Consider the following 15,338-nt stretch of genomic DNA (forward strand, 5'->3'; position numbering starts at 1 on the left):
TCGGGCCACTGGGAGCGAGGCCTAACGGCGACTGACACAGTGCGACTCCCTGCGCGATCTCCAGCTGAACCCACTATTGTACAGGGGGAAAGTGGGAGAGGAAAAAAGAGCCTCATGAGCCCCAGTCTTCATACACTGCCCCCCACCCCCGAGAGAGAGATAGATGCTTTCCACAGGAGGACCTGCAGTCTAGACTCTGCCACTCTGGTCAACAATCCTGATAGGAGAGAACGTGTCCTTTTGAGGTTCAGGAGACGGAGGGGTAGAAAAGGATTCTAGGTTCTCGGTATTTGGGTGACCATGGCCAAACTCCTCCTCCGGAGGGAGAGAGAGAGCACCCGTCTTATCAGCCCCCCTCCCAATCCAGAAGCTCCGAAAGGAGATGCAATTCCACGGTGGCGCGCGCCCCAGGCCGGGAGCCGGGAGGCCAGGCGCGGAGTGGCGGACGGCGGAGAGCGGCCAGCAGAGGGAGCCCGGCCCCCGGCCCGGCGGCGGCGGCGGCGGCGGCGCTGGACGCGCGCGGGGGGCTCACGGCGGCGCGGCGCCTCCCCGCCCGCCCGCAGCCCGCGCCGGCGCCGCCCGGCCTCGCGGCTCCGCTTGCGGCCCCGCCGTCCCCGGGGGAGCCGCCGCCGCGAGCCCCGGGCGCCCGCCCCGCCATCCCGGCCTCCGGTCCCGCCTGACGCGCTCGCGGCGCCCCCTTGCCCCGCGCGGCCCACAGAGAGCACTGCGCCGTTCACTTCGCATTGCAGCGTTTTATTGTTTTCTCGAGTTTTTGTCGTTTTCGTCTCGCTCCGGAGCGAAAAGTGAAAACCTGAGGTGGAGCCCGCGGGCCGGGCGAGCAAAAAACGCCCGGGCGCAGGGGCCGAGGGGCTGGCGGGGTGCAGGCTTCTCCGGGGGCCGGGGGCCCTCTCCCGCAGCCAAGGACCTCCTCCCCACCCCCCAGCCCTGTACAATATAGATGCTCATGTAAAAGGAAAAAAAATTATAGGCTATGAGTTAATCTCTAAATATTCTGTACACAGCAATGTACACCTTTGAATAAATTAATACCAATTTGCATATTCTGGGAATCTTAAAGCTTATTTACACAAATTACCATTTATTTCATAAATATCTCTTTTTTCCCGCCCCCTGGGGACTCAAGGCAGAAATGCCACTCCCTCCGCTGACCCAGGGGTGGGAGGGGCGCCTGTCCGGGAGAAGAAATGGAAGGACTAAAGGGACAGGCCCCTTTCAGCTCAAATCTACACTGACTTCGTCTTCACTGACCTCAGCTCCCCTCACCCCAGATTCTCAAGCGGTTCGGGGCTCCAGGATAGGGGCCTTTGGAGCTTCCTCCCCTGACCCCTGCACCTTCTGGCTCCCCAGCCAGCCAGCCCCTGGCTGATCGGGGGACGAGGCCTCCCCCATAGCGCTGGAGGAACCCGGAGAGGACCCGCCGATGACACCTTGACACCAGAGCAGACCTGGACCAAATCCAGTGGCCCCAAAGCGACTCTGTTCCGGATTCCTTGTGAGGCCCAGGGAAGTGTCCCAGGCCCCGGCTGGCCGATCAGGGTTTCATTCCGGCTGCAGCCCGCTTTCTCTCCTTTATTTAAATAAATACCCATTCTGTGCTGTACACGTCCCAAGCAGCAGGGAAGGCAACCCAGGAGGCCTGCGCGGTGGCGGCGGCGGCGGCGGCGGCGGCAGCGGAGCAGCAGGGCGGGCCCCCTCACTTGGGCGACTCCCTGCCAGGGGAGAGGGCTCGCTGGCTCTCCAGCCCACTCACCAGTCTCTGAATGCTCTGCAGTTCACTGGCCGCCTCTTTGGCCGCACCGCCGGGCGACAGGGCCACGCGGGCCGAGGCCCCCACTTTGCGGAGGGCCAGCTCCGGCAATGGGCTGGGCTCCCGGCTATTGCCGCCGCCTGCAGCCTTGGAGCCCTCCGCCGCCAGCCCGGTGGTGAGGAGACTAGTGCTCGGTGGGATGGAGACCGGGATCTGGTAGGGGCTGAAGCGCAGGCGGGGCCGGGCACTGCCCAGAAAGGGGCTCCGGGACAGGGAGCCGGCGGCAGCCGCGGCCGCGGCCGCAGCGCTGGTGGCTGGCAGAGCCGAGGCCGCGGCCGCAGCGGCCGCCATGTAGGTGTAGGGATAGGGGAAGAGGCCTCCGAAAGTGGGCATGGGGATTCCCTGCAAGAAACAAAACAAGACAAGGGTTAGGCATCCCGCCTGGGGTGTTCCTGGGGGTGATCTGGGTGCTGGTGGCCAGGCGACAACTGGGAATCCTTGCCCTACTCTGTTCAGGAAGACCGGTGCTCACATAACCTTACTCCCCAAAGAACGCAGGTAGTAATGGGCCACTATGCCTACGTCCAAACCCGCTTAGAGGGCAGCCCACTTAAGGTTATGATTGGGAGCGGGCCCTACCAAGCTCTGTGCCAGGTATTACTCTAGGAGTAAGGGAAGGCCATTACAGGCGGCTGAACTAGCAAAGGGCCTTGGGGGAAGAAACAAGGCCAGCTGGGGGCCAGGTGGCCGGCAGGTAACTTTGGCTGTGTTGGCAGGGAGGTGCCACTCGCTTCCAACAGTGCCCTGCCCTGCCTTTCTATCCACAGGTGCCCTGAAAGGCTGGGGCCACGTAGGACTGGAGGAGCTTTGTACACTCTCCCTCTCTCTGCCCACGTGCTCAGGGGTCTCCTGCCCCGGCCAGGAGAAGGCTCCAGAGGCCAGTCTGTTCATAAACTGGCCTGAATGCAAAGAACTCCCAGCGGCTCCCTAGTGGCAGCTGAAGAAAGAATGCAGAGCCTTTGCCTGTGGAAAGCCCAGTAGCTGGGAAACCCTGCACAAAACACTGCCTGGGGCCCAGCTTTTGGATTATCTGACCTTTGAGATCATGGTTCTCTCCATGGAGTATGTGGGTATATGGGGAGGAGGGCAGGAGCTGACTGAGCTGGGCTTCCAGGAGCCTCGGGCCTGGCTCAGGCAGGGAGAAGGAAGGGAAGTAGCTTAGTCAGGGATGACAAAATACCCTTCCTGAGAAGGTCAAGCCCTACTGAGCATTCAGACCTGGCATCTCAGAGGAAGGAGGGGGCTTCAGATCTCCAAGGTTCTGTCTCTTTCTGATGGCTATGGCCATCAGAAGATCCCCTGGAGGAGGGCATGGCAACCCACTCCAGTATTCTCGCCTAGAGAATCCCCATGAACAGAGGAGCCTGACTGGCTACAGTTCATAGTCGCGTAGAGACTGAAGTGACTTAGCACTTAGCACGCACAGTACGATGGCCATAGGTGAGCGGTTAACCACTAGCAGTATACCTAGTGATGCCTCCTGAGTGCTGAGTGCCTGTTCCCTGGCCTTGCACCTGTTAACCAGGCTGCCTCTAGAGGCCCTGACTTCCCTGTGACCTCTGTGATGCCCATGCTCAACACCAGAATTTGTCTGGGGAGGAGGTATTCACATACCTCCAGGCAAATTAAACCTCCAGGCTCTGAACTCCACTTTCTGGAGGCTTCCTTACCAGCTCATACGTGATGCCAGTGCCTCCAACGTTCACTCCACACACCCCTGATGCTGAGCTCTATTTAAAACTCATTTCAGAATCCCTCCCCCCACTTTAAAAATATTTGCTTCTGAACCGAAGGAGCCTTCTCAGACCTAAACTCCTATTTTCCTTCCCTTAAGATAAGATCTTAAGGGTTCAATTTGCCAGAAACCTCAGAGGGAAGAAAATGAATGTAGAGATTCCAAATCTTTCTACAGGGAATATTCCGCCCAAGCAACCAAAGAGGCCACTCTCCCCTTCGGATCTTCTAATTTTGCTGCTACCCACAGTTTCATAAGCTCTCCCCTGGGAGCTCAGAATTTCGACCTGGGCCTGGAGGACTGAGATGTGTGGCTGGGGGAGTTGGGAGACTCACTGTGGGGGAAGGAAAAGCCCCATCCTTTGCCAGGTCGCTTCCTGAGGGTCTGAAAGGAGCCCAAGACATCTGGGAGGTGGGTCAATTTGGTGGTCAGTTATCCAGAACACACTGCAAATTCTCCTACTTTTTTTGTCCAGCCACTTTAGCCTTTCTGGGACTAACTGTGGTTCCCAAGAAAAATGTCCTGAGGCAGGCCAGGCAAGTGGACTTACAAAAGCTGGAGGCAGCCCCAGTGGGACAGGGCGGAAAGAGTCTAATGGGTCCCAGTCTATTCTGGGGTTAGAGGGAAGAAAATAGGTCCAGAGAGGGTCAGGGACTTGCCGAAGGTCACACAGGAGTCAGAAGCAATCTCCTGGCCAAATCCTGGACCTGGTCCTGGTCTCCCAGAAGCCAGGCAGGTGTGGTTCAGAGGGTCCACCGGGTCTCCCCAGGAGGGAGTCCTTGCCGGCTGGAAGCCTGGAGCGCCTTCAAGCCCTATGCCTTCCTCCTCTGCCCGCCTCGGATTCCCCTTCCTTTCTCATGCTGCTGCCAGCTCACAGGCCTTACCTGAGATGCCAGCATGTGCTGGGAGAGGTGGAATGGGAAGGGCCCGGCGGTGCTGGCCGCACTCCCCGCGGGACCCAGCCCGCCCGCGTCCAGCCCGGTGGCGGTCCCTGGCCCGCCGCCTCCGCCACCGCCGCCGCCGCCGGCCACCGAGGCTAGTAGGTGGCCCATGCCCATGGCAGAGAAGGCTCCGGGCCCCATGGCGAACTGTCCCGGGTGCAAGAAGAGCGGCTGGCCGGCCCCCAGCGGCCCGAAGAACTGCTGCCCGTGCAGGTGGCCGGAGAAGGCCAGGCCGGGCAGGTGTCCGGCGCCCAGCGGGGACGCGCTGTCCGTCTGCACCACCAGCGGCGCCAGGCCGGGCTCCTTGCCCTCGCCCGCCTCCTTGCGCCCCTCGTCCTTCCGCCGGGCTTCGGCGCGCTCCTTCTCTAGGCTCCTAAGGCCGAACGGGCCGTCCCCGCCGCTCTCGGCCGGCTCCTTGCCCCTCTCGGGGCTGCGCCGCTCCCTGGCGCGATCGGGTTCGGTCAAGCGAGGGGGGCTGCTGCTGTCCAGGGCGGGGCTGCGGCCAAGCGCCGGCCCCGCGCGCTCCTCGCCCAGCCGCTCGGGCTCCGGGTCACTGTCCGCGGCGCACGACTTCTCCTCGGCTGCGGGGAGAGAGGATGCGCGGCGTTACCGGCCCGGGGACAGACAGGCGCGAAGTCAGAGCCGGAGAGACGTGCACGAGCCTGCTCTCGGGAGGCCACGTCGGAGGAACTCCTGGAATCTCGGGGTTGTAGGGGTCACCCCATCCAAGATCCCTTATTTACAGTGGGGAGGAAAGTGAACCCGGCAGAGGAGGCCTTGCTGCCGCAGTCACACAGCGCCAGGGCCCTAGCTCAGAGCCCAGAAGGATCTGCGGGCCGCCAGGAACCGCATTCAGGGGAGGCCTGGGGTAGAGGCCCGTCCCAGACTCGCCGCTGACGCTCCCCCCAGGCCTTTAGTTAGCCAGATGCTGAGCGCCAAGCCAACCCGGCGCCCGGGGAACACCCTGCCCTTCTCCTCCCGGCCCCACCCGCACCTCTGGTCCGGTGCAGGCGCAGGGGACTGGGCGCCGTCCCCGGAGAGGGTGGCGGTTCCCGCGCAGGGGGAGGGTCGCAGGACGAGGTGTCTGACTCCGCGCCGTCGCGCTCCGGCTTGCAGTGCTCCTCGTACAGGCGCAACGACGGCAGCGTCAGCTGCTTCCTGCGGATGAGCCGAGGGAGCGGGTCTGAGCGTAGCCCACCCTCTGGCCCCCTCCACGTCCTGTCCCCCCAGGCACCCGCCTGCCGGCAGCCCCGCGCACCCTCACCTTTTCTCCCGCCGGCCGTTCCCGGTGTCCCGGAAGCCCTTGGCAAAAGGGTTGTTGTCGATCTTAAGCTGCGTGATCTGTGGGGACCAAGGGGGCGGCGCCAGGTCAGGCTGCGGGCTCTTCTAGTCTGGCCCGGGGCACCTGGAGGTCAGAGGCTGCTCGCCCCAGAGGATAGCCCCCGGGGAGGGTACCCTGGGTACCTGTCCACCTGGGCTGGGCCCCCCCAAGCCACAAAGCAAGGTGAGGTTGGCGGGCGGACTTCGAAGAAAGCGACCTCCGAAAACTATTTTCGAGATATAATCCCTCGACTTGCACACACAAGCCCAAAGCTGTGCACCCCGAGTGGAAATCTGTCCAAGCGAGCATGCAGGCCCACCCGGCCATTCGAGTTAAGGGAACCCCGCACCTGAGCAGGAGCACACGGACAGCAGAGCACACCCAGGTCAGCAAACACACATGTAGACAACCACACGCACAGGTCTGCGCACACGCAAGTACACACATGTAAAACAAGTGCCCAGGGAGTCAAACGAATTCACACACCTCCACACGGATTCAAGGCATTCCAAATGGTGCACGCATATACCGGCCCAGGACAGATCGGTTCACAATGACAGAAAAAAAAAAAAAGAAAGAAAGAAAAAATACGGCCGGCAGGACACTCAGACACTGTTCTTCAACCCAGAGGGGTGCGCACAGAGAGGGTGTAGAAAGAGAGCAGCCAGGGGAAAGCCCTTCCCCTTGAAGGAAAAGTCTCCAAGCACATCCCAAGGGGTCCCAGGCCTGAACTGACCCAGAGAGGGATGGGGGGCGGGAGGGGTGGTGGCTGTCACCTGTGCCCCCCACCCCCCCCTCTGGCTCGCCCAGGAGAGGGAAAACTAGGCCCCAGGTTCCCAGCAGCCGGAAAGCCTGGGCAGATTGCCTCGGGCGCCCTCTTTTCATTTAAATTCCCATCCCTGAGCCAAGAAATAAACGAATAAAATGTAAAAATGTCAGCGCGGGGCCCGGAGTCTCTGCTAATTGCTAAGTAAACATCCCCACCCCAAGGAGCGCCCAGCTGTTCGCGCGCCCCGGGGAGCGTGTGCGTACGTGTCGCGGGCTTGCGAGAGAGAGTCCGGGGGGTTTCGCTGGGTGCTGCGCTTACAGAGACTGGGGGCCCGGGAGCCGATCGTGAGGGTGCGGGGGGCGGGCGTGCAGGGGGCCGCGGGCGGGTGTGAGTGGAGGGTCGGAGGCCGCCCGACCCGCGCACCTTGTCGTTCTGGTAGGCGGTGACCGCGATGAAGTCGGTCTCGGGGAACACGTAGGTGCGGAACGTGCTGTAGGGCAGCTTCAGGATGTCGTTGGCTCGCACGATGTGGAAGCGCGGTTGGTACTTGTGCATGGAGTTCAGGATGGTCTGCAGGGAGGGCGAGGGTCAGCCGACAGCCCCCAGCCTGTCTCCCGAGCCTTTCTATTCTCTGGGGGCCGGACCTCCTGCCATTTTTCTCAGTCTCTCTCACGTTCTGCCTTTCCCACCTCATCCCCAAACCTTCCCCCCTTTACTCCTGTCTTCTCTGCGCCTTACCGCCCCATATTAATTTTTATTTCCCTCCCCCTCGATTTTATCACAGTTTCTCTTTCCATTAAAAAAAAATTACCCCAGCTGGAAACCGAAATAAAACAAAACCCACTACCATTCCACTCTTAACTTCTCTTCCTCTTCATGTCTAAGCCCCTAGTAAACCCAGGGAGAGAAGACTGGAACCTTTGCGGCCTCACCGACCTGCCCTACCTCCGGATGGGGTAGTCCCTTTAGCCCCATGAACTGCCCCTTCCCATTCACTGGTGCCCTGGCTCAGGCAGAAACGGTGAGAACCCCAAATTCCCTTATCCCAGGTCAGGCATCTGCCTGAGGGAGGAAGAAAAGGTATGGAGGGAAGTTGTTTGAACTTTTAAATCTCCTCCTTTGGGGATGGGGCTGGTCTTGGGGAAGGGTGAGAACCAACTGAGGTCCTGGGCCAGTCTTCCAAGCTCAAACCCCAAAGACCAGCGGCTCCACAACCCGTCCCAGCTGCACCTGCCTTCTGCTGGACTCCAGAAGGGAGTTTGGAAGGCCTGAGATTTTGAGAGTTTGGAAAGTGAGATTGTGGGCAGCCTGGAGCTTAGTGGCCACGAACCCCAACATTCCCCAGGCTTGCAGAGCAGAGCCTCTGCGTCCAGGCAGCAAAGGCCACAGGGCAGTGATCTGGGCAAGGGCACTCTGGGGGTTCTGCGAGCACTCCCCTCTGGGGAACCGGGGTCTCCTCTCCTCCCCACCACCCCCTGCAGTGCTAGGTCCTCGACCCCCATGGCACTTGGCCTGCACTCACGAAGCCGTGCTTGTCCGAGATGTTGTTGGTCAGCTTCAGCTTGTGGAAGGCCACCGGCTTGGCCATCCACTGCTCCCCCGTGGCCGGGCTGTCCGGGTGGATGTACATCCGCTTGGGCATCTCGGGGTCGGCCTTGCCTGCCACCATCCAGCGTGAGTTATGGAATTTATACCGGCAGTCATCAGCGGCCACAATGTCCATCAGCAGGATGTATTTGGCCTTCTTGTCCAGGCCGCTGACTCGCACCTTGAAGGGAGGAAACATCCTCCTTCGAGAAAGTGAAAGAGGGAGAGGTCAGGGAACCCACTGGATCTCAAAGACCCCTCTCCCCCGTCGCCTGGAGCTTCGCCACCCGTGTTCCTCTGTTACCCTTGCTCTGCCCTCTTAGGAAGGTCTGGGAGATTCCACCTGTGGTGGTTATTCCTAGGAGATCTTATTTCTGCCTGTCAAGACCCTCTCCTGTTATAAGGCTTGCTCTCAGCCCTGTGCTCAGGTCTAGTGACCCCTTTTTTCTCCCTCATCTGAGATGAAAGCTGAGCTCCAAGAAAGAAATCCCGGGCCTTTACAAATAAACCCGCTTCTCATGAACCTCCCTGAAATTCGTTCGTGGGAATATGTCCACTTAGGGCCGAAGCTCTCAGAAGTGCGGTCGAGTGTTAGTTTGCGGGAAGGAACTGGGTTACAGCAGCAGAACAAGGACCCTGACCCTGAAGTTCGGGCGAAGAGGGTGAGTGAGCCGAGGCCTGGATTCTCCGCTTCCGAGCCCGAGGCTTGAGCGGTTGGCGATTGTAGCTTTTCTTCCGGCTTCAGGGCCTAGGGAGCCGTGTGCCTCCGGAGCTCCTGGCTCCTCGGCCGGGACAAGGCTCACAGGCCGGGTCAGGCTGCGGCTGGGTCAGCTCGCGGCTCGCGGCGAAGGGCCGCGGCCGGCGGCAACTGGAGGGCCGGGCTGGGCCTAGCAGGGGTGAGAGTCTCATTCCGGGCTCCGGGGTCGGAGGAGAGCGCGGGATACGCCGCATCTTCGCGGAGCACAGAGCCAGATTCGCCTCCGAAGCAGGAGAGAGGGGTCTCGGGGCTGAGGAGTTGCGGCCGAGACCGCTGAGACCCTCCAGGGCCGAGCCGCGGGGCCTCCTCGGCTTTGGGACTCTGAGTGCTGGGGGACTATTCTGCAGGAGCACGTTTTCGTTTTCAATTGGGAGACTTCGATGCTTCGTTTAAAAAAAAAAAAAATTCGTTCGGTGCCAAATGAGAAAAGTCGACTCGATCGTCTGTGCGTGGCTCGGGGGCCGGAGCCGAGAGCTGGGAGTCGCGGGCGGCGGGCTCGGCGCTGGCCAGCGCTGTCGGGCTCCCCTCCCGCCCACCCGCGCGCCCTCCGGCCAGCCGGCCGCCCTACCTCCCGGACTTGGTGATGACCATCTCGGTGCCCAGCTTGTGGAACTGGTCCCACAGCTCCTTGGCCTCCAGCGTCACCTTGGGGTCGTCCTCCACCTCGTCCTCGGGCTCCAGGCTCTTAAGCGAGCGCAGATGAGCGGCGGGCGGATGCGGGCCGAGTGCCGAGACGTGCAGCCCCGCCTCGGCCGCCGCCGCCGCCGCCGCCGCCGCCGCCGCCGCCCCCGCCAAGCCCGGGTCGGGCAGCGGCTTGGCCAGAGCGCCGGGCGGCAGCGCGAGAGCCGGGAAGAAGGAGGGCTGCGCCGCCGCCAGGAAGGCGGACATGGGGAAGTCGGCCGGCCGTGGCGCGTGGAACGGGTGGTAAGCCATGGCGCTGGCCGCCAGCGCCGGCTCTCTCATCGGGACATCCGGCCCAGGCGCCCGGGGGCCGGGGCCGGGGGCGCGCGGCTCGGACCCCCGGCCCGGGCGGCGGCGCGCACGGAGGAAGGGCGACCCGGGTGGCAAGCGCGGTGGCGGCTCCTCCCGGTTCCCCGTCCGGCGCACGGCGAGGGACGCGGGGCGCTGGGCGCGGGGGCGGCGGGGGCTCTGCGCCGGGCTGGGCTGGGCTGGGCCGCTCCGGCGCCGGGGACCACGCGCGACTGGTTAGATCTTGTCGTGATCTCTGGAAAACTGTGACTATCTCACATGTCCTGCCCTGCTCGGATCCCCTGCGCTAACGAGCCAGGCCCCCCTTGATTGCTGATTTTACGCTTTTTGGACCAATTGTGGGTCTCCGGGGGCGGGGTTTTGACAGCTCAGGCCAAGCTCGGAGCGGGAGGGGGGGCCCGGGGAGAAGGTGTCGGAAGCCTCAGCAGTAAGAAAACATGTCAACAGAATAAAATATTAACCAATGACGGGCCAGCGGGCCCCGAGACCCCTCCCACTGCCCTGGACCCCACCCCGCCGCCCGCGCCCGCGGCTGCCTGCGCCCGGGCGGGAGAGCGCGGCGGGCCGAACCGACCCGCCGAAAGGGCCTGAGGCGGGGGGCGCCCGGGCGCCAGGGCCCGCGGGGAAGGACCCCCAGCCGCAAGCCGCCCCAAGTGCAAAGCATTGACACGGCCCCGCGAGGAGAGGGGGCGCCCTCCTTCTCCCACGCCCGGCGACCCCGCAGCCCTGGCCCGCGCCCCGGCCTGGCCTCCGACCCCGCTCCCGGCCGCGGCGCCGCCCGGGCCCCTCCACTCCGAAGGGAGTCAGCGGATGCTGGAAGGAGAGGCCGGTGGGCGGGCGAGGCGGGAGGCGCCGGCTGCCGAGGTCCCGGAGCGGAACCCAGGTGGCGGGAGCCGGTGAGTGCGGCGGTGGCAGAGCCCTGGCGGGGCCGGCGGGGGCGGGAGGCGGACGCGGCTTTTCCTCGGGGAACGCGGGGACCCCCCTAGCCCGCGCCGACCCCCTCACAGGAAGCCCCTGGAAGAACCGGGAGTTCCGGGAAAGCCCTGGACTCAGCCCAGTATCCTTTTGCGTCCCGGAGCTAATCGGAGCTCTCCCAGGAGAGCGGGTCCTCCGGACCGGGAAGGTGTAAGCGCACCTTCCGCCGGGCACCAGGCGGCAAGACGCGGGCGGATCCCGCCCCCAGGTTCTTGACCCAACGAATTTTCGTCGCATCCGGTACTAGAGACACAAGCATGCCTCATCCTCAACACTGGCATCTTCTCTACGCCACTTTTCTGGAGTTGGTTCCCAGCTCTCGAAAGCTCACGTCTCCCGGATTCCGTGGTGCCGACTAGCGAGTGTGGGGGTCTGAGTGTCTGTGCGCACCTGCGGTTGAACCTCCCTCCCTCCGCCCCGCAGCCAGACTTCGTTCTCCCGCAGGACCAGGGTTTTCTCCCGCCCTCGGTGTGTGTGTGTGTGTGTGTGTGCGTGCGTGTGTGTGTCTCGCGCCCACGGTGGTAGTTCCCTGTGCTCAGCGGGAGTGTCGAACTTAAGGCGGGCGGCCACACACCTGCCTCGGATCAGTCTCGAACCCTGACGCTGCCTGATTCCTGGCGGTCGGAGGGCAAGACGGACCACGCAGTGGACACGGGTGACACGCCTGCCCGCACCCCTGATTCAAATGCGAGTTAGTTCGGCCGGCACGGGCTCTGCCCTGGCGTGGTGGGCGCGTACAGCCCGCACCCACAGTGTCCATGCTTTGCGCACACCAGTCGCAGGGACTCTTTTGCTGCACATGCAGACCTGGCGTGTAAAGTCTGATCACCCTGGGCAGTGCAGTTTGGGGACCGGCCGGAGTGGTTTGGCCTCCGTGACCTTTTTTCTACTTTCCTGAGCCGACCCCAGAGATCTCGCTACATCCCTGTACAGAGCGCCACAGGGCGCCGCCCCCAGAGGGTTTTCCTTCCCGACCTCACTCTCCACTGGGTCGCTCCACTTAGTGCCTCCTCTCTGTCCAGAGCGAATCTTTGACTCCGCGCCGCGCAGTCTATGCAGCCGGGGCCAGATTCATTGCCGCTTTGCCCCGGCAAAGTCCTGCCGGCTCCATCTTAGGCGAGATGTTGCCCCTGGGGAGGGATTTGTGTGGACAGGATTGCGCAGCTGGTGGGGTGACCAGATAAGAGCCAGCGTTCCGTACCCAGGAATTCGGCCTGGGAATCCGCCCAAAGTCGTGTGTGTACGCGTACTTTCAAACTTAAGAATGGCGTGGAAAACACCTAAGTGTGTGCAATTTGCACATTTCCCTGGGGAAGGTCTGTACCTGGTAAAGGGGTCCAAGACCCAGAGAATTTGAAACACGCTGGCCCAGGTTGTTTGCCCAAGAAACCGCGTGGCGACGGTGCAGCGGCTGCCTTTGGGGGACCACGATCCCACCTGGCCAGCCACTGGGCCACGGACTTGCCCTCTGGCGGCCGCGGGCTCTTTCTCGGCCCGGACCGCATCAGCTGCCCTGCCCTGCCATCCCGCAACCAACCCGAGGTCCCGCTACAGCCACTCTTAATAGTCTGAATTAACGTCCCCATTCCCCCCACCGCGCCCAACACCTCCCGCCAAACTCTCCAGCGAGGAATATCCTTGGCTCAACGAAAACCTACGAAGGGGAGGCCCAGGCAGCCCCGGAGCTGCGCCGTGCGGCGCTCAGCTCCCGCTCGGCGCCTCCCCCGCTGGGTCTCCCCTCCCCTTCCCCTTCCCGGGAACAGGCGCCTCCGGGGGGTCCCCAGGACTGAGAGTGCGTGTCTCTTTAAGAGGCCCCGGGGGGCGCCTCGCGAGCCGCCCGGGGCTGAAGGGGGAGGGAGCGGGAGGGAGCGGCTGGCGCCAGGCGGCCGAGGCTCCACAACAAAGCTCCGGCCCCTGTCACTTCGCATCGGTCGAGCCCCGCAGATGGGCGGGGGACGCGCGCTCAGCCGCGCCCCCCCTCCCCGGCCGTCCAGGGCCCGGGCGTCGGGCGGGCGCGGGCCTCGGGCCTCCCGCGCGTTGCACGCGCTCCGGACCCTCTGCGCCTCCAGCAGCCCGGAAACCGGGCGGGGGCGGCCCGGGCCGGGTGTGGCCGCGGCCCTGAGCCTGGGCGGGCTGCCGTCGGTGCCGGGCCCCTAACCTTCCGCGCGGTCAGAGGCCGCGGCGGGGGTCTTCCCGGGTCTCTCGGGCTGTGTCCCTGGGCGGAGATCCGCCTGGAGTGATGGCCTGGGGGGCACGGGCCTGTGGCAGAGGGGGCACGCGTCCCCGCGGGTAGCGGGGCGCTGGCCTGCGGCGGGCACCGAGTGCGCGGCGCTTTAGGAGTGTGCCCGGGCTGAGCGCGGCTGACGCGCGGGGCCCTGCGCCCGTGACCAGCAGTGCGGTCGCCGCGGGGCGCGCGCATCTTCGCCTTGGCTGGTTGTGTGCGCAGGAAGGAGGGAAGAGGAGGACCGCGTTGCCTCCCATCCCCGTCTCCCCGACCGGACCCGCGCCTTCCGGAGCCTTGGCGCCAGCCTGCCCGGTTCAGTGGCCGGGCCTGGCTCCCCCGCAGTCCCGGGTCTGCCCGGGGTGGGGGCCGCGGCCTCGATGACCCCGGCCCGCAGCGGCCCGGCCTGTCCCGTTCACTTAGACAAATTGCGGCTGACAGGCGCGCAGTCTCTCTGGAGTCGCCGCCCGCCCGTCGCCTCCCTCCCGACCCAATTACCCCGCGCAGGGTCGGGCCAAGTGGCTGGGACCGGGCGGAGGGCGCGGGAGGCGCGACCTCTTCTCCGCCGGTCTTGCGCGAGGCCTGGCGGCGGGGCCCCTTCTTCCGGTCAGGTTCTGGGGATGCCCGGTAGCAGCACGGCCCCTGGGGTCCTGTCCCCAGGCTTCCAGGCTGGCGGGAGGCCCGGGCTGGCAGCTCTGGCGTGGGACAGCCCTGGCCCTCGAGGGTGGTCGCTCCGCGCTTTCGAGGGCAAGCAAGGTCGCAGGGCCCCAACACCCAGGACGCGTCCCTGCCGGACTTTAGGCGACTTCCACAGAGTGTGGGGGACTCCCATCATCCCGGGAGCTCCTGGGACTACTCTGTGCTCTGGGGTCGAGGTCCCGGGGTCGCAGCGGTCCGCTTGGGACGCAGGGGTTGGTAAAAGTGAGGTGGACCTGCACAGGTGTGAGTTCTCAGGTGTAGGTGTCCAGGATCGTGGCAGAGTGAACAGGCCACGATGCTCCGTGGCTTGAGAGAGGGGGCAAAGCACAGGCAGGACCCCCGCCCCCGCAGGACCAGCCCGCCTGCGAGAGAGGGGCGGGGCTGGCCTGAGCGCTCTCGGCAGGCTTTTCATTCACTTTCTGCAGAGACGCTTTGCCGGATTCCCTGGAGCGGCTTCGAGGCAGTTCGTGGCAATCGGGTTCCAGCGTCGCCTCACCCGCCCTTCCCGCTCCCTTCCAAAGAGCTACCTGGCCTGTCCCATTAGCCTCTAGGCCTCCAACCAACCTTTTGCTTTTTTGACCTGCAGCTTCCTCTTGGATCTTGGACCTTGTTGCTTGTCTCTGCTGGGTATATTCCTGTCCCCCCATTTTGCAGATGAGCCCAGAGGGGCAGTCATTTACCGGGGGCCACACAGCTACCGGTGGCAGAGCTGAGATGGAACCCATGGACCTTAAAAGAGAGCAAGGCCGCTCCTTAGCAAGTTAGTGATGTCGTTGCTGGCCCAGTACCTACACCTGCACAGGCAAACAGGCAATACTGAGACTCCTGGGCCCCAACCCTCAAGCGGGGCTCTGGGTTCTTCGAATCCAAGATAGTCCAAGATGCTCTTCCCTTTTGCCCCTAGAGTTTCCAGCTCTAGGTCTGCAGGAGGGGGCTGCTTTCTCAGTGACACAGGGACATAGCAGCAGCTTCAAAGCCAGCCAGGGGCCAGGCCTGGATGCTCTTAGGGGTAGGGAATGGGGGAGATGGGGCCAGAGTCTTAGACTGTGTGGGGGCCCAGGACAGGGAGGTCGATGCAGAACAGAGCCCCCTAAGGGAACTGGCCAGGGCACGTGAGGCAGCAGGGAGCAGACAGGGGTCAGCAGATTAGCTGTGTGACTTCTTAACCTGGGACAAGGGCTCAGGCTTCTCATCTGCCAAAATGAGGACCGAACAGTGCTCTCTGGGGTGCCTTCCAGTTTAGGGATTCTCTGATCTGTGAAAATCAGAAAAATCAGCAGCAAGCAACCATTTCCAGTCTCGGACTGGCAGCTGCTTGCTCTGGCCTCGGCTTGCTTGCAGAGTTGACACTAGTGTTGGACACAGGTCGGTGGCCCTGAATTTACCGTGGGGCCACTGGGCCATGGCCCTAGTCAATCCCAGACAGTGCCCTGCCTCCTTGAGCTGCCACCCCAGTTCCCATCAGCCTCCGCGCAAACCATGAAGGTATTTTTTTCCCCTCCATCAAATTGGGAG

General features: G+C 63.6%; 1 protein-coding gene across 1 annotated transcript; it reads right to left on the minus strand.

The window, feature by feature from the left end:
• Positions 1-732: 732 nt before the first annotated feature.
• TBX2 (T-box transcription factor 2) lies at positions 733-10,262 on the minus strand. The gene is made up of 7 exons (XM_069602721.1): positions 9,507-10,262; positions 8,117-8,384; positions 7,018-7,164; positions 5,769-5,845; positions 5,499-5,662; positions 4,448-5,085; positions 733-2,170 (listed from the first exon to the last, which is right to left on the minus strand). Exons 1-7 carry the CDS (start codon positions 9,899-9,901, stop codon positions 1,715-1,717), a joined length of 2,145 nt encoding a protein of 714 aa, XP_069458822.1. The 5' UTR covers positions 9,902-10,262; the 3' UTR covers positions 733-1,714.
• Positions 10,263-15,338: the final 5,076 nt, after the last annotated feature.

Source organism: Ovis canadensis, chromosome 11, assembly GCF_042477335.2.
Source record: "Ovis canadensis isolate MfBH-ARS-UI-01 breed Bighorn chromosome 11, ARS-UI_OviCan_v2, whole genome shotgun sequence".
Classification (NCBI taxonomy): domain Eukaryota; kingdom Metazoa; phylum Chordata; class Mammalia; order Artiodactyla; family Bovidae; genus Ovis; species Ovis canadensis.